This window comes from Sarcophilus harrisii, chromosome 4 (genome assembly GCF_902635505.1).
Source record: "Sarcophilus harrisii chromosome 4, mSarHar1.11, whole genome shotgun sequence".
In the NCBI taxonomy this organism is placed as follows: domain Eukaryota; kingdom Metazoa; phylum Chordata; class Mammalia; order Dasyuromorphia; family Dasyuridae; genus Sarcophilus; species Sarcophilus harrisii.
This window is the reverse complement of record NC_045429.1, coordinates 165639806-165659723: the sequence shown is the minus strand read 5'-3', so window position 1 is coordinate 165659723 and position 19918 is coordinate 165639806. Positions and strand designations below refer to the sequence as shown.

Sequence of the window (19918 nt, the reverse complement as noted above, 5' to 3'; positions counted from 1 at the left end):
CTGCTAGATACAGTACCAAGTGTTAGATTCTCCAAGTTACCAAATCCAGTATTCACTGCAGTTATCACTTGGATACAAGTACATTTGCCTAGACCCCTAGGTTTCCTTCCCTTTCATCACTGTGGCACCACATCTACCCTCTCCATAGGCCAGTAGATCCTATAGGAGAGTGTAAAATCAAAATAAAACAGCTGTTCTGTATATGCTAGCCTGAAGCAAAACCCTAACAATGATCTGGGAAACAACTTCCTTACATTATGGAACCACAGCCACAATCTCAAGGGAGGAGAACTATCCTAACCTTTCTTAAGGAGAATGGATTTTCCTAACCATCAAATAAAAAAAAATACAATAAATTCAGAGTCCACAGTTACAATAAAATGAAAAAGTATAAGGGGAAACGTTTTAAAGCCATAACTTAAGCTTTGATCTATGAAATGTGAACAGATAAATGCTTATCTGTCATAACCATCATCAATTAAAGGGCTAAAGATTAGCAACAGTATACAGAGATGTAAAAAGAAAGAAAGACTGGTTTAAGAACCAAAAATAAAAAGAAGACAACAATCTATGATCTTGAACTAAAGAAAAAGATGCATCTTCTATATCTGCCTTGCTTTATCAGTTTCACTGATGAATATCTCCCTCAAAAAATGCAATTATTATTTCATCACATTAACACATTAGAAATAAACTCGAGCTCTTAGTCTAAAATGGAATTTGTTCATTTCATTCACTGAAATTCCAGTGTCATTCCTAATCACTGGGCCTCTCTCATCTGAAGAATCTTGTCTTTAATTGAGAATTAAAGAGTAATTCATTAAAGACTGTTTCTTTCTAAGCAAACTCCAGACTGGAAACAAGTTGATATTTTCAATAGATGAATCATGTCTAAACAGACTAGGGAATCACATGAAGAAAGAGGCTTAAAAGAGGCTGTTCTTTCCCCTTTTACCAGAGATGCTGGATTATAAATTCATGCCTTGTTTTCTCCATAAGCCACATCCCTGGAGATAAATTTTAGTTTTTTCAATCAGAACATAATAGGAGTTCATAAAATAGAATAGTCTTCTTTAATTACCAGATAGCCTTCAATTACTTGTGATAGATTATAAAAACTCTATTCCATTTCCATCAAAAAATTAACAAAACCTTTTTTAAAAACTTAATACTTAACATAAAAAGCAGTTGGGTATAAGGACTACCCATATACAATAAGGAAAAATTTCCTAGATGGGAGGTGACATCTTCTATTCTTTTTTTTCTTTTCATTTTGACAAGTTTTGAGGCCAACAGAGGAAGTTTGATCCAACAGTGATAAGACATTTGGACAAGAGGTGTAGGTCCCACTGAAGGATGAGAATGATGGAACTCTTGAGCTCAGCTCTGAGCTATAACAGGCAAAGGCATTCAAGATTCTGAACCAAATCCAGCCCCAGTCCAAGGAATGGAGGTCACCACTTAAGGAACAAAGAACCATCTGAACCCAGCAATGAGGTAGGACAAAAAAGAAAACTCCCATGAAGATCAGTAGAGTGCTCAGTCACTGACATTCTAGCCTGAGCAAAATGGGAAGATGCAACATCAAAAAACAAAATAAACAACAACAAAGTTCTAAGTTATTCCAATTTTAACAGGGAAATATCCCCTAACTCTTACACAGAAGTATACTAAAAAAATAAGCTTGTTACAGAAACTTAACTGTCTTATGAACCAATTCCTGGTTTGTGAATTACAGAACTTCTATATAATCAATACACCAGTACTTATTAAGCTAGTCAGGAACTGTGTTAAGTTAAGGAAAAAAAGTCTCTGTAGTCAATAAGCTTTCAAAAGATAACAAATGTAAATCAGAACATACAAAGTAAATATAGAATTGTGGAAGATAACATTAAAATGGGTGATATTAGTATCTAGGGATACCATAAAATGCTTTCTGGAAGATGTGATGGTTGAGTTGAGTAATAAAGGGAACCAGAGAATCTAAGAGCTAAAAGCTGGGGGGGGGGGGGAAGATTCGCTTATAAAAATATGCCTTCTCTTTCTGAAAAATTGGAGCATTACTTCATATTTTCAACTAAATCCACCATAAAAGCCAAATGGAAAAAAATGAAGGAGTTGACTGGGCTAGGAGTGAAGAAAATATAACTTCTAAGGAGGAATAAATAGACTTTAACTGACCAAAAAGAGTTGGTTACCTTTTGAGAATTAGATAAAAAACTGAAGATTTGTCAGTGACATTTTAAAAAATATGAAATGAAGTGAGTCATAAAAATAGCCCTTGCAATAACTTGAAGAAAAAGGACATGTTTACCTTAACTTGGTGTCCTTAGCAAGGTCTCATGTCCAAACATTTGCTGCTGAGTGTAACCTCTAAACAAATCTTTTCTCCTAACCCCCTTACAACATCCCTAATAAGTGAATAAACAGATCATTTAGCTGTCCACTGTTGAATGGCTTTACTGATTCAGTGATCCTTAAACTTTTGTTCTCAATATCTTTATCCTATTAAAAATGATTGAGGATCTGTCCAAAGAGTTTTTGTTTATGTGGGTTATAGTTATAGATATTGATATTAAAAATAAAAAACCAATTATGAATTTGTAGACTCTGAAAGGATTTCAGAGATTCCGAGGATGCTCTGGACCAGACTTTGAGAACCACTGGGATGCTGCAACTAGGTGTTTCAGTGGATGAAGTGTCAGGCCTAGGCTCAGCTGTGTGACTCTGGGAAAGTCACTTACTTTTTGTTTATTCTAAGTTTCCTTATGTGTAAAATTGGAGTGACAGTAGCACCTCCCTCCCAGGGTTATTATGAGGATGAAATGAAAGAATAATTGTAAAACACTCAGCACAATGCTTAATACATAGCATGCACTTTATGTTGCTACTGTTGTTATTAAAATAGACTAAATTTCATTCACTTTAACTTCATCTCACTGGTCTTAATTCTGCCCAGTGGGACCAAGTAGAACAAAGTCTAGCTATTTCTTCCACTGACCACTTTTAAAGACATTGAAAGTTGGGCAAGTAGGTGGTTCAGTTGATAAAGTACTAGCCCTGGAGTCAAGAGATCCAAGTTCAAGTCTCAGACACTAGCTATATGACCCTGGGCAAGTTATTTATTTAAACTTCAGTTGCCTCTCCATCCCTACCCCAAAAAAAAAAAAAAAACAAATTGGAAGAGAAGTCTCATTTTTCCCAAAGTCCCCAACACTGTAACTGAATAGACTTTTGTTTATGCTGACTACTTCTATAAGACTGGCCTTTCAAAACCTCTGCCTTAAATATGAAGAACAAAGTGTAAAGAAATTCACTCCTTTTGATTCTAGATTTATTAGACAAAAATAATACAGTGCCCAACCATTAAAAAAATGAAGAAATGTTGTTTTAAAAAGCCAAGAATAAAAGACAATTTGTGTGTATTTATTATATCTGGGGCCAAAACATTAAGTAGAAGAAAAGTTAGGGGGAAAATTAATCTTTCTTAAGTTTTTATAACATTAAGAGATAATCTAGTCCAAGCTTTACATTTTAATAATTACAATAATAATAATCTCACATGCTTTAAGGTGAGAGAAAGGGGAATAGGGCCAAGTATGGAGTCAGGAAAACCCAGATTCAAGTCTTGCTGACGTGTATTAGTTACATAATCATGGATAAGTCACCAACCCCTTAAAGAATCTTAGATGCTATATTCAAAATAAAAATGGCAAATTGATCATCTATAGTCATGAAGAATATCAGGAATAGTCCTCTTACTATCATTTACCTCTAACCAGTTTATATGTTCAGAAAACAGGGGAAATGCTTAGAATATTTGGTCAGTACACTCAAATGGATATGTAATCTTTTTAATGTGAGTATTCCCTTCAACCAAGTTTAAAACTCATCCAAACTTGTACTATCTGGGAAATTCTTTTCCCTGTAACTGTTCTTTGAGTTTTCTACAAGTCCACCTAACCAGTTTCTCTTAACCTCATCATATAAAAGTAGAATACCCATGCTGTCCACCTGTTCCATTCTTCATTTAGCTGATATTTTTTCATTCATACATTTCTAGCTTCATTATTTTTTTTTATTAAGCATCACAACTTGTTCACATCCACCACCTCCACGTTCTTTGTTAAATATTGATTTTTAATTCTGTAGAAACAATAAACTCTCAACAAACCACAACTAAGATGGTATTTTAAAAAAGGAGAGAAGTTTGATTCATTGAGAAAGTTTTTGGAAAGCGATCTAACCCAGTCAGGCCACAGTAACAGGAAAAATGATTAAAGATTGACTATTAAGAATTTAAAAGAGGATCTTGTTTGGAAATAATGTCACTGGGAACACGTTGAATTAAAGTAGTTTTTTCTGGAAAACATTTTGCTTCTAAAAGGACTTTCTGTCTCCTCTTGATATTCTGTACCAAGCTGAAAAGTCCAGAATTTTGTTGAGGTTTCTTATTACTTCAAAAATACTTCAGAAACAATGTGAGATACATTCATAATGCGAAGCAAAACCCAGCACTGTACAATTAACGTGATTCATGTCATCCCCACCGGGGAGTCAGATTCATCCTCTCCATACTGGAGGGTCACTGTCTGAGCCACATAAAGGCTGGCTTGTGTCTTTCTACTATTTATAGGTTACTTCCATAGTTCGGCTCACAGTTGTGGAATAATATGTGGGTTTAAAGATAAGGTTAAAAAGGAGGAAGATCTTAAAAACTCAGTAACACTCCTAAAAAATCAAAATATTTTTTTCTTGGGTGGTTATAAGACTGATCCCCAAGAAGAAATTTAACACTTCTGGTATGGTTTTGTTTTTCCAAACCTTCTATGAACTTAATGTTTCTCTGTCCATATTTTTAAAGTCATTTTTTACTTTCCTTTACTTGATTTTTGTACCACCAACTGTGCAACATTGTACAGGGCTTTGTCTATCCAGCATTCCATATCTATATCTCAATTCAATTCAACAAACATTTATTGTATCTCTTATGTGCCAGGCACCACACTGAATGCTAGAGACATAGACAAAACAAAAACAGCTCCTGTCCTCATGAATTACTGTTAACAGCTGCCAGTTGTCTAGTACTTTTAGGTTTGCAAAGTGCTTTACACTCTCTCATTTGATCCTCACAACTTTTTGAAAGGGGTGTTATTTCATCCTCATTTTACAGATGAGGGAACTAACTGTCAGAGCTTTTAACTGATCTGTCTTCAATACCATAAGCTTTTAAATGCCTGAGGCAGGATTCAAATCCAACCCTCCCTAATTTTAAGGATAACACTCAATCTACCACACCAACCTGATGACCAGTAGCAATTCCATATGTAGACATTATCCCAGTTCATTTCATCCTCACAAGAATCTCTCATTTATTTATTCTATTAACTGAATGATGAAAAAACAATTTTGGTAAGAAAGAATTTAAAGAAAAATTTCCATTAGTGTTAATGAGGTGAGATAAGATTAATATATTAAATGTAGAAACAAAAACAAGACACACTAAGAATTGTGAATTTTTAGACTCACATTTTAAAAGGGAAAAAAAAGAAATCTTAACAATTTTCACCCTAGTAAAGATGATTTTGAACTGAGATACACATCTGTCCACAAAGGCAAGATGGGGATGGGTATGAGCACAGAAGATATTTATCTACTTATTTTTAAGCAATGTTATTCCTACATATATTTACCTCTTTGATTTGACTATTTAGACCAGGAGTTCTCAAGAAAAATAGGTTTGGGGGAGGTGTTGAGATGGGGAAGCAAGAGAATATTTCTCTTAATATTTGAACAATGAGAAAAAAGGGATACAGTGGCTTTTTTTTAAATTTTGTGATAAGATCCCTGGATTACAATATACATACAAGTTTACTTTTTGTAACACAAAGGTGATGCATTTTTCAAACCTTGCCTGAGGCATATCAAAGTCCTATCTCTACTTGGTGATGATGGATATGGCACTGAAAAACAGCTTTTAGGGTGATTTTCAAGATATTTGGATGGGTTAAAAAGTTTCAAATATTAGATGCCTGGAACTAAGATGCCAAAGAAAGGCAAGGTCTTACCTGGGCACCCCAAAATTCCTTTCCAACAACTTTAAATAATATCTCAAAACTCCCAACCAATACAGTTTAGAAACAAAAAAAGTCTGTTGCATCAGGATGAGAATAGAGAGCACAATCCAGAGCCATAGGAGACCATGCCCCACAGCAAAACTGTAGCAGGGGTTAGGGGTGACTGTATAGCAGCATGCTGCTGTCAGAGCTCTCAAAGAGAGACTAAAAGGGGTCAGATGGCTGGTCAGGAGGAGAAGACAGGGGGGCCCTTTGCTGGCACTGCGTAAAGGACTCTATTGCTTTGCCCATACCCATATCTGGGTTGTACAGTTCTGGGAGGCAGTCGCAGGGTGAGGAGGAGCACACCAGAGCTTGTAACTACACAGGAGCAGGAATCCTGATCACAGTTCCACTGCAGAAGAGAGTACTTGTGATCACCTAAAGACCAGGAGAGTAGTAAACACAACTGTCCTTAAATCATATGACTTTGGAAAAACTGGGACCTTACAAAACTCCAGAATAGCTCTGAAAACAAAATATCTGAAGCCCATTTCACCCCAGAAACAAAGTTCAACTTTAAAATAAAGTTAAAATTCAAGAAATAGCATGGAAAAATCATCAAACAATTTAAAAAACTGACATAGGAAGTTATTATGGTGGACAAGATAGATTAAAATACAAACTTCAAATAAGACAACAAAGTCAGAATTGCTGCATCCAAAGCCTCAAAGAAAGTTGTGAATTGATCTCACACCTAAAAAGAATTTCCAGAAGAACTCAAAATGAATTTTAAAAATCAAATAAAAAAAAGCAGAGGAAATCATAAAATAAGAATCAACAATTTGGAAAAGGAGGAACAAAATGAAAAAATATTGAAGGAAAAAAACACCTTAAAAATAGAACAGGCCAAATGGTAAAAGACACAAAAATCCCCAGAAGAAAATAATTCCTTTAAAATTGGAATTGGGCAAATGGAAGCTAATTAATCCATGATGCATGAAGGACAATGAAAAAAATCAAAGAAATGAAAAAAATAGAAGAAAATGTGAACTATCAAAAGATCTAGAAAACAGATCAAAGAGAGAAAATTTAAGAATTATTGGATTACCTAAAAGTCATGATCAAAAAAAGTGCTTAGATACTACATCTTTCAAGAAATTATCAAGGAAAACTAGCCTAATATTCTAGAACCAGAAATTGAAAGAATCTACCAATCACTTCCTGAAAAAGATCCCAAATACCACATTACCACATGCTTCATTTCCCCAAGTTCAGGTCAATCTGGTCATCACTCAATTCTTAGCCCTATGCAACTAAGATAGGAGTAGAAAAGGGGGAGAAAGAAAGGAGGGAAGAAATAGGAAAAAGGAGGGACAAGAGAAGGAAGAGAAAGAGGAGGAAAAGAGGAGAGAAGAAGGCAAGGAACAACAGACAAAAGGAAAGAGAGAGACTGGGGGAAAGAGGAAGAGGGAGTAGGGGAAGGAGTGGGAGGAAAAAAGAGAGGGGTAGGAGGGAGGGAATGAGGAAAGGGGAGAAAGGAGAAAAGAGGAGGGAGGGAGAAAGGAGAAAAGAGGGGGGAGGGAAGAAGGAGAGGAAGGCAAGGAGAAAGAGGGAAGGAGGGAGAGGGAGGGACAGAAAGAAGGAGAGGGAAAGACAGAAGGAGAGGGAGAGACAGAAGGAGAGGGAGGGACAGAGGGGAGAGGGAGGGACAGAGGGGAGAGGGAGGGGAAGAGAGGAGGGAAGGGTGAGAGAGGGGAAAAGGGTGAGAGAGAAGGAAAAGGGTGAGAGAGGGGAAAAGGTGAGAGAGGGGGAAAGGAAGGGGGAGAGGGGGAAAGGAATGGGGGAGAGGGGGAGAAGAATGGATGGGGAGAGAGAGAGATGAAGAGACAGACACAAAGACAGAGGCAGACACAGAAACAGACACATGGCCTGCTATCTGCAACCATAGGAAAGACAGATATATAATATTTCTCTCATTTAGGTTAAGGAACATTTGTTCCTTATTATTAGCACAGTATTTTTCAGAATTCCTTAAGAGAGCCTACAAAATGACTTCTATGAATGTGTCAGATCTCTTGTAGGCAGATCATGTACAAATGTTTTGAGTTATTTATAATTTATTGGCAAAGCATACAAAGAACACAAGACTAGAAAAAATGGGAACATGGATTCTTAGTTGTTCTCTGCCTCTAACGAGTAGTATGACTAAATTATTTAACCTCTCTGACTCAATTTTCACACATGGGAAATGAAGGTATTGGACTGTAAGTTCCCTTGTTAGTCTAAAATTGGTTCTAACTTTTATGTGCTAGCCTCATTACATTCCTTTTAAAAATCCAGAAATCTCTTTTAAAAGCAAACAGTAGATTAGCTATTTTCTGGACTTGTAAGGCACACTTTACTGTATGTAGTATTTGGACTTCTTGGGATTTCCATCTGCATGAAATGCTAATAGTGCCAATGGGAAACAAAATGCTTCACCATTTAGATATGGAATTGGCAGGAGGCCATTTCTCTGTCATTGGCTTTTATATTTATTAGTTTAAACAAACATTTATTAAAAGTCTGCTGTGCAAATACTGTGCTTGGCTCAGAGGGCCTTAGAAGCTCAAATGAAATATAGTCCCTGCCCCCAAAGCACAACAAAGACTTGTTGGACAGAAATGACAGACACACAAGGAACTTGGAAACAAATCAAAATATGATGAGGTTAAGAGATAAAGAAAATGATGGGTATATTACATGCGTGCACAGTCACATCTAGACATTAGCAATTTTGTGTGTGTGTATATATATATATACATATATACACATATATATATATATATCTTTTATATGACACATATGAAAACAAATGAAACAGTTATACATAATACACACAAAGATGCATATATATGTGTGTGTGTGTATCCACAAACACACACACATACATATATATATATATACATACATACAGATAACTAGAATCAAGTCACAGAAACTTTTTTTCTCTAAAAGTCTTCAGTAACACAATCTTCTTTATATAATGGTTTCTACGTAGTCCAGTCAGGTAATAAGATGACTGAAGTTCTTTTCCAGGTCTCTTCTGGCCTCTATCCTAAGGCTATTAAACAGTTATATTCAACAAACATTTATTCAGCATTTACTATATACAAAAGCACTGTATATACAAATACATGCTGCAATAGAAAGATGACGAAATTTGTAGTTAGGGGATTTGGATATGAATCTCATCTTTATCAAGTATGCCAATAATAAAATAGTCCCTATCCTTACAAAATTTACATCCATCTAAGGATATAGCCTTGCTGACTGTCAGAAGAATATTTAATTGCTTGTTGATATTTATCAAATCCCCTTTAAGTGATTAGGGTGCTAGATTGATTCCTTTCCTCCTAATGCAAAGAAATTATTGACATTAATATAATATTAACAAATCAGTTATCAATACAGCATATTGAAAGTATTCTTCCATTGTGAAACTATATTAGTGAAATATTCTAGTAAGCTTAACCCAGAAATAAAAACAAACATGCAAAAAGAATTCAGAAATACAAGAATAAGTAGCTATACCAGGGAAAAGTATGAAATGATTTTTCTGCCTATTATTTCATTTCTTACAATGAGCTGAAAGTCAGTTGGATACCAGTAAGAGGAATTTGATTAGGAAGTTTACCAAGGAGTATTTTTTCTCCCACTTTTTTATTTATTTAAAATTTAAATGCAAAATAGGAAAAAACAAAATAAAGAAAAAGAAGGAAAAAAAAGTTATATGACACCAGAACATATGGAAGGGTTTAAAACACATATCAATAAACTTCCATTTCAAGAAAGCATATAGAACAATAGAAGCAAGGAGTATTTTTCTAAACAAAAATGTAATCTTATGGAAAACTTTCCTGGGAGCAGCATTGTGATATTAGGCTCCAGGAGTAGAGTTATGGTGGTCTGGGCTCTGTGGCCTTGAATTACATAGAACCTGGAAGTAGATAAATCAGTATGAGAAAGGCCTTCACCACCTGGTCTCCAGAGATTTTCCCTTTGAATGTCAGGATTCCTTAGAGTTATCTTGTTCACTTCTTTGAATGAAAGACCTCAATAGCTTCATTCTCCAGGAGTACGTGATCAATTCTCTAATCTTTGCAGTTAAATGTAGTTAACAAAACATCACATTAATAAACTAATCATTCATAGAACATCTGAAGAATATCAACGTTTGCTTCTGGGTTCTTATATTTACTAGCCATAATATATTAAATACTCCAAATATAACTGAACTTGTTATACAAGTAAACTTATTTGTTTTACTGACAAAAGGATAAGCAGATCAGTGAAAAAAAAACTTTATCAATATTAGTTTTCTCAAAAAAGGAGACCATTAACCACAGTGAATTTTAAATCATATTTAAAGCTTGCTTTAGTGTTTGGCATTAAAGTTATCTACAAATATTTATAAATCATCTAAATATCAAAATTAGGGTCAATTAGTGAATATCTTTTATGTATAAAACATTGTATTATCCATCTTCAAAGATCAAAATCGCAACTGTTTTGCAAAATATATTGTCTTAAAAGTATTGCCTAGGGCACAGCTTCTTAAACTGTGATTTGCAACCGCATATAAGTTTTGTAACTGAATGTGGAGGTTGTGAAATTATGATTTCTTATTAGTAAATGTTTAATTTATACATCTAGCTTATATACCTATTACCTAGGGTCACATAAAAGTTCTCAGGCTAAAAGAGGTTACAAATAGAAAAAGTACCTAAGTCAGTGAAAGGTTAAATTATTTGACTACAATCACAGTCACCACACACACACATTCATCTTTTTTGATATACATATATATGTGTATATAGATACATAGATATACATATATACATCAAAGAGGATGGATTTGATGCTACTTCTTGAGGTTCATTAAGAGCGATTCATTAGCTTTAGCACTGTCCTAAATTGTAATGACTTACCTATAATGCAGGCTTCAATGTCTAAGTACAAAGTAGCTCCTTGAGGTGATGGGTTACTAACTCTCTTTTATTTTTTCTACTTGAAATGAATAGGGGTCTGGCAAATAGTAATATGCTAAAAAGTAATTTATTGAATTGAATATAAAATGACAATGTCCTAAGAGTTAGAAAAAAATACCATGGGCTGCTGGAGTGATAAAGAGTAACTCCTAAAAATGAATGGAACTTAACCTGAGCCTTGGATTGTAAATCCAGATGAGAGCCATAAAGTGGAGTTTCATTCTGAGTAGAATGAATAGTTTAAGCAAAAGCAAGAAGGCAGAAATGTTGTTAATAGTTTTTCATTCAGGCCCAATGCTTCATGACTCCATTTGAGATCTGTTTGTAAATGCAGTGGAGTGGTTTGCTGTTTCTTTCTCCAGATCATTTTACAGATAAGGAAACTGAGGCAAACAGTTGGATGATTTGCCCAGAGTTGCATAGCTAGTAAGTGTCTGGAAGACACACTTGAATTCAGATCTTCCCAAGTCCAGGCACAGAGTTCTATCCACTATGCCCCTTAGTTGCCCCCTAGAAGAAGGCAGAAATAGGTAGAGTATATTTGAGGACAAAATGAGAACACTCGTCTGACTGGAATACAGGGTCTATGAAGGGGAACACTGAAAGACATGTCAATAGGTTTCTGCTGTCATCAATAAGGGTGATCCCTACACTGGTTTAATCAGTGCAATTCTTGGTCAGGCTACTTAGCAGATTTACTTCTTTTTTTCTATTTTCTTGATACACAGCATGCATTCTATTCATTTACTCTATCTTTTCTGTATAAGCCTCTGATGTCTTTTACAAAAATGTGTTGCATGATTTCCCAAATATGATCCACCATGATCTCCTGCCCCTCAATTCTGAGTACATACTCTTATTCATTTGCAATGTCAGTACTGGATAAATGGTAGATTAGTTCCTTCACAACTTCATAAAATAAAATATCTAGTTCTTGATCTATTTAGTGTCCCTCTCTAGATTGTTAGACTGATATCTTGAGTTACTATAGATGTTCCTGAGAAGTTATTTAAGTTTTCTGGGATGTGGCATCATGAAATACAATTTCATCTTCAAATAGAAATATCCAGAGAACTTCAACATTTATCAGAAATTTTTGTTCAATTTGGATTTCAAAGGACAGTCTCTGTGACAGTTTAGGCTTTCTTTGATATCAATTCTTGGAAGAATGTTAACTAAAAATTATCACTCTAGCTTTATAATCACAAAATTTTATGAAACATTTTGATACATTTTAGAAGGCTTCTTGTTAAAGAAGGGTCTTAAAGACTGGATTTTGCTATACCAAGTAAATTATTTGTATTTAATTATAAAGATCATTGCAGCTAATCCATATGTGCATATATATGTATGTATTTGTATGTATATATGTATATTTATATATGTACATGTACAGATGCATAGATAGACAATTTTCTGCAAAAATCTTTCCTGTGTTCTTTGTTCAAAGACATGTAGTTTGGGATCAGATTGTAGATGATTTCAAATGATAAGCTGAAAACTGAACTTTATGAACTATGGGAAGCCATTAAAAAATTTTCCACAAGGAAAGTGACATCTCTCTAACTAGTATTGGACAAGATGTATTGAAAGAAATTGAAAGATGAAGTCAAATAAAACAGCCATAAGAATTTTGTATTAAATCAGACAAAGTGAATAGAACCTAGATTAGTAAGAATTAAGAATAGAAAGGAAGGAACATGTGTGTGTGATTTCAAAGGATAAACAGACAAGATCTGGAGAATTATAGAAGAAAGAAAAGTGGACTCAGTTTATATGTGTTGGGGGAGAGATGTGGATTTGTGAACAGAAGCATAAATGATTCATTAAGTTTTAGACACATGGAGTTTGAAGAGGCTATAGCAGATGCAAGTACAAAAAAAAATCTAGAAATAATAGAGCTGGAGCTCAAAAGAGATCAAACTCTGAAATACAGATATGGAATTCCAGTACAAAAGTAAAAGGATCTTGCAAGGTTACCTAAATCAACCCTTTGATTTTATTGCAAATAAAGTCATGCCAAGTAAGGTGATGGTTGAAGCCATGGGAACAGATTAACTCAAAGGAAAGGTTCTGAGACAGTATCTAGGAAGCAATAATTGCTGAACTTCCCTAAAGAAAAAAGAAATCACTGAAAATAAACCTAAAGACTTAGATAAGTAAACAAATTAGCATGTGAATGTCAGAGGGGTAAGTAACTCCTCTGCCACAATTCTCAAATTCTTTATCACTATGCAGTCCAAATCAGAAAAATTCAATGAAATGCACCTGGCTTGTGTTCTAAGGATTTCTTTTTAAGATGCAAAGTATAAATAAGTATTAAACAGCAACGCATGACCTCAGTCTTCTCACACTGACAATTAATCCATAATCCTTTGCTGACTCCACGAAAGTTATCAAGACACTTAAATGTTCCCCTTGTCTGATGGATTCCAGGATTTAATCATGGGACTAAATCTCTTATAAACATATTCATAAAGTCATGTTTAGATCAGGGAATTTACTTACTTTTTTTAGAATATATTTTCAAGTCAAGAAGAATTTCTCATGCCTTACCAAGTTGAAAGCTCACACATTCCTGAACTGTTATTTTAATGAAGATATAAACGCAGAATATGTATTAGTACAAGGACATGCAAACATGCACACTGTATGCAGTTAAATAATGTACTAATATAAGAATGCAGCCATCAACACATTTAAGTAACATAAGTAGAGTGCCAACTATTCTACCTCTCAAAAATTTAAATATCCACCCTTTATTACTTGACTATTAAACCAAGAATATTTTCATTTGTGATGACAGAAGCTGGGCAAAGACTAAAGGGCAGTTTTTAAACTAAGATTTCAAAACAAGCAGGAAATGAAAGCTAACATACATACTCTATTCCTCCTTGGGTTTCATGATCCTGACAGTTCAGAATATCACTTTAAAAACTGGCTCAAAATTTGTTTGAAACAGTCAAATCCTATTTGTTACTTTCCTTACTCTTGCCAAGCCACAAGGGCAAAAAGTCTTAAAAATAACTCTCAGAACACTTCAATAACAACCAGACCATAAAAAAGCAGTTCATAAGCAGAAAGAATCTTGTCTTCCAAAATATAGAAAACTTAAAACTCTGAAATATATGACATACAAAAATAATTTAAATAAGAGCCAAAAAACCAATCCACAAGAAATACAAAAATTTCAGAGTTTGAAGAAACCACAGTGGTCATCTAGTATAACTCATGGAATTCTTGGCTGACTCTCTCTCCCCAGCTACTGCCCTTAAACTAACGGATTTAAAACATACATATTAATTCTCCCTTAAACTGTTTTTTTAATATAATAACACAGAGACAGTTATACCCTTGACCTTGCCATCACCTGTAAGTAACCCATGCCTATGTTCATGGACCCTGAAACTTATTTATCTGATCAAAATCTTTTATCATTTCTTTTTCCCCTATTATTTATGCTTTTGTTCTTCATGAGCACCATAACTTCCAACCTCTCTTTGTTTTTTTTCCCCCAAGTCAACAACTCAATTTAAGTATACTTATCACATCCTTTTCTCTATCTCAGCCATTTGGTGAATCAGTTGAACTCCACACTATGCTCTATACTCAAATTTCTTGCTCCTTTGTCCTATTTTCTAGTCAAATCTTTCCTTACTAACTTTTAGTAAAACAAGACTAGTGAAAGGACAAGACCTTTACTCTTACTATTTATGTGCTGTTAGTGGAAAAATTCACTCAAGCATTCTGACTTGTTTGCTTGCATTTCAGTCATGTCTAATTCTCTGGCTTCTTTTGGGGTTTTCCTGGGAAAGATAATGGTTTGTTATTTCCTTCTCCAGTGCACTTTACAGACAAGGAAACTGAGGCAAACAGGGTTAAAGTTACTGGCCCAGGATCACATAGCTAAGTGTCCAAAGCCACATTTGAAGTCAGGTCTTCCTGATTCCAGGCCAAGCATTCTATCAATTGCACTGACCATTACATATTTCTGTTATGTAATCTCTCTCTCCTTTCCTGAATTCCTCTCTCTTTCCCTCTTCTTCCCTCCCGCTCTGCTCTCTGCTCTTTTTTTTTTTTTTTGGAGACAATTGGGGTTAAGTGACTTGCCCATAGTCAAACAGGAAATGTTAAGTGTCTGAGGTCACATTTGCACTCAGGTCCTCCTGACTTCAGGGCTGGTGCTCTATCCACTGCACCACCTAGCTGCCCCCTTACTTGTCAAACCTAATGGCCTTTTTCTTAATTCTTATCCTTTCTGTAGCCTTTGCCCCTATCTAATACCTTCCTCTGGATAAAGTCATCTCTTTACATTTCTACAACTTGCATCTCTCCTGGTTCCTCTCTCTCCTATATCTCTAACCACTTCTAAACTCTCTTTAGCTTGATCACCATCCAGATTATGCCCATTAACTGTGAGAATCCCCCACCCCCAAGGCTCTATCTTGAGCCTTCCTTACTCCCTCAATACAATATCGCCCTTTCTTATGTCTCCTTAGTGTCAATTCTCTATGCATTTTATGTCAATTCTAACTGCATCTCTATGCAGATGATTCCCTGATATGTCCATACAGTCATAATTTCTCTCCTGAGATCCAGTCTCATATTAGAATAGAACTGCATTTATGTATACATTTTAAATTTGGCATGCCCAAAGTCAAAAAAGTAGTCATGAGAATAAAAAGGGAAAAGGGCATATAAAAATCAAAAAAGCTTATTTATGGGGTAGTACACGCTAAAAATCCTTGCTCCTGGGGGGAGGCTTAAGTGCTGACATTCTGAGGGGTAATGGGGATAAAGCAAATTGGAGATATGGGGGCCACTAAGCCCTTTGGGTTTGGAGGTTGACTCAGGTTGAAAAGACAGTATATTGAACCCTACCCAAAGAAAGAAAATATAGGAAAAGGAAAGCAAAATGGATCAGGAAAGGGAAGAACAAATTGAGGAAAGAAAGAACTAAGATAAAGAATGTAAGAAGAGAAGAAAAGGAGAAAGGGAAGGTTGAAGAAAAGAAAAACAAAGAGGAACAAGAGAGGAAATGAAGGAAAAATACAGAGAATATAATTTTGTACAATTAAAAAAAGTGGAAAGAAGTAAAACTGAGTGGTGTTTAAGTGTTTTGATGGAATGAGTATGAAAAAGTGAAGAAAGAACAGGATCATGAAGAGTATCCATAGTTGGACACACTGTGAATCGTGTTTTTAGTTCCCGCTGCCAATCTTACCATACCAGCCTGCCACTCCTCATCCTAAGCTCTCTAAGATCCTTCCCAAGCATATAACCCAGACCAGCTCCTTATCATCTCTGATCCTACCCTTCCTGGATCTTGCAAAAGAATTGGGCATTCATCCCCTATAACAGTCTCACATCCACCACCCAGCTAAGGGGTTCCAAGCAAAGGATAAAGTGAGCCCTCAGTAGAGAAGAGGAGGGGAAGACAAAATCAGCACTGAATCTAGACAAGAGCACTCTGTGGTTTCCACAAATACAAAAGCCAGTTAAAAAGGGGAAGTGGGCATCTGTGGGGTCTGGGACAGGATCAGCATCAGACCAAGTGGCACATGGCACCCAGCAAATGAAGGACCAGAGCAAGAGACCAAAACCTTTCACCATGTTGGCTCCAAATTCTTGACAATTTTAACTCTAGAATTTAAAAGTTTCTTTTAAAACACTTTCAATATGCTGAAATCACATTAGCACAACTTGACACTCTCTGCCATTTTGAAGACAAGTTTAGTTTCCCAATATATCCATATACAATTGTTAAATATGTATTTTTCTTTAAAGAACAACAGTAAGAAAACATATAGCTATTTGCATTTTAAATCTACAATGCTGAATCACAAAAACATACATGCCGAATCACACTGCAATAAGGTATGACAATATTTATAACTTTATTAATTATTCTCACTTAGATTCTTATATAATTTCTTATAAGTTGTAAAATACATAAGAGGATTAAGTTCATAATTGTGCCACTGAAATGTAGTTAAACACTTACTTCGAACTTGTTTCTTGATTTCCTTTGAAGGATCCAGCCAGCTCTTTAAATAAAAAAAAATAAAAATTAGCACTTAGATATTCTAATACAAAAGGGAATAAAATACAGTGGGGCCCAGGGCATAAATATGTACATGCATGTTTTAATCAAGTTCAAATCAAGATGAACTCCATAAGTTATAGGAAGAACAAATAGCATTTAGAAGTCTTCTGTTCATCAGCTTAAATTATGTTCATAATTACACAATTATGCCATCTTCTTTCAATGTTGCCTAACTGCCTAAGATGTAAAATTTAACTATAAAGAATATAGAGGGATTTGGATAAATTAAATTTTGCAGATTCATTCATTCAAGCATTTTATTAAAGACTACACTATGCCTTGTGCTATGTACTAGGGAAGATATAGCATTTAAACAAGACCTAGGAAATTGATAGTCTAGAAAACTGACAAAACATCATTAAGTACTGCAAAATATTAAACAATTTCCTGCATGTTGCAGCAAGTCTAAGTGGGAAGGATAATGCCTGTAAAAGAAGCTGAGGGAAAGCTTCATATAGGAGGCTTCTGAGTTAAATATTAAAGGGCAATTAAGAATTTAATAGGCCAATAAAAAGGACATTCAGTCAGTCAGTCAATAGACATTTATTAAGTGACTAGATGTGTCAGGCACTATGCAAAGAGTTGAATATAGAAAAAGAGGCAAAAAGACAGCCTTTGCCCTCAAGAAGCTCACATTCAAATGGGGGTCTGACCCAAGATAAAAAGATAAGAAAGTAAATAGAGTATGCTTAGGGGAATTAATGTCATCCAACTTTGGTTGAACCATAGAATATAAGTGGCAAATTAATATAAGATAAAGAAACAGATATAGCAGAGGTCCTTGAATTTCATGTAAATCTCCATGTAACGCTCATCTAGATATCATATTAAGAGAAGCAAGGACTCTACCCATAACTATATCTTAAGTTTGATAAAAAGAAAAAAAGAGTAGATAATCCTCTACTAAATAAAAGCATTTTAAAAATTATTTGAAAACAATATCTAAGATACATGTATACATATAAATATCATTTTATATCACATATGTATATACACATATAGAACAATATCTATATTTTGTGAAGTTTAAAAAAGAATCTAATGATTGGAACTGATCGTTCTTTTCCCAAACCTTTTTAAACTGGTTATGAAATACAACATTCTTTGACAAACTATGCAAAAATAAGTAATTGAATTTTTGGAGGGTAGGCGAACACATCTGACTCTTAAGACAAGGCACACTAGTTTAGAGATGAATGGCACCAATAATATAAGCAGCAAGGCAGCTTTATACAAAATTTCACATATAAATAGTCAGAAATTATGAAGCAGAAGCTACAGATGGTTTTGGTGGGGACTGAGTTGAGTCTAGACCTAAGATTTCATCACCATAGGGAATTTACACTGAGGAAACATGGTATATGAAAGAAGATGTGAAACTGCCTGGCAATTTAAAATCTTAGAGTTGCCAGAGTGCAGTTAGAGATTAAATGGCTTTTCCTGGAAAACACTACCAGTATAATCAGAGAGCTGAGACTCAAACTCAGATCTCCCAAACTTGGAGACTGACTCTTAATCCAATAATGCCTCTTCTATACTAAACATGTAACTACAAATCAATTATATCACATTTTAAAGAGCCACTTATATTTAAATACAGTTTCTTATTTTCTTCCAAATGCTCTCATATATTTTTATTTGGTAACAAGAAGCCTGGTTGTAGAACAGAATTTATTACCATCAATTTCTAAATAATAAATAGAGACAAAGGTTATAGAGTTAAATGACATTTAGAAGAACAAAAATTGAGCCCAGAATTCCTACCTTTCATCTTAGTCTTCCTTATAATACAATAAGTACTAGAGAAAGAGGAGATATAAAAGGGAGAAGGCGAAGAGGGCAAGAAAGAAGAGGAATAATAACTATTCCCATTCAAGATTTACAAAGCACTTTATAGACTTTGATTCTGACAACAACTCTGTGAGAAAGAGGTGCATTTATCACTCTTAATATCCATCCTACAGATGAAGAAACTAGAACTCAGAAAAGTTAAATGACTCACCTCTCTGAGCCACAGATTACATATGAGGACAGAGTTCCTGATTCTAAGCCCAACACCCTACACATCAGGAATTGTTTTCCTATATTATCGTTAGTCTGTTTGAAGTAAACTGAATAAAAAGTCTCATATTATCCAGATCCCTTTCTTCTACTCTTTCAGTCTAACTACTAAGTCATAAAGATTTTATCCTATCCTTTTTTTAACCAAATATTATATGACAGAAAACTTGTCCAAAGGACAATGTTTGATTGGTCACCTGAGATTTCACCTGGCTTTCTCACCACCACATCTCAAAATTAGAAAGCTTAAACTAAAATCAAGTCTGTCCAATATAAATCTATCTAATCAAAATTCCTCTATTTTGCTTTTAAGACTTTCCACACTCTTACTCTCCCCTTTACCACAATATTGATTATAAACTTATTTCCCAGTATTGACTATATGTAATTTCTGTTCTAACCATGCAAGGTATTAGGTATCAATACAAATTCCATGCTCATTCTCACCTCCATGCTATCCCTCTTTGCCAAAAAAGCCTTTCCTGCTCCCCTGCATTTAACCAAAACCCTATCTTCCAAGGACAAGTTCAAGTCCCAAACTTGTTTATAATGTTCTGAGTAAAGTAGCCCCATATTTGGGTCTCTCTCTTCTCTTTTTTGGAAAATCTAGATTTACATATATTACACATCTCATACTATTTCATGTCTACTAGTTCTGTTTT

General features: G+C 34.8%; 1 protein-coding gene across 21 annotated transcripts in view; it reads right to left on the bottom strand.

Annotated features, from left to right (window-relative positions):
- EPB41L2 (erythrocyte membrane protein band 4.1 like 2) overlaps positions 1 to 19918 on the bottom strand; it is a 281401-nt gene that overhangs the window by 93336 nt on the left and 168147 nt on the right. For all 21 annotated transcript variants that reach the window (XM_031964261.1, XM_031964262.1, XM_031964266.1 and 18 more), the window contains exon 5: positions 17094 to 17136. In XM_031964261.1, the coding sequence (XP_031820121.1) occupies positions 17094 to 17136 (43 nt within the window). The remainder of the gene's footprint in view (positions 1 to 17093; positions 17137 to 19918) is intronic.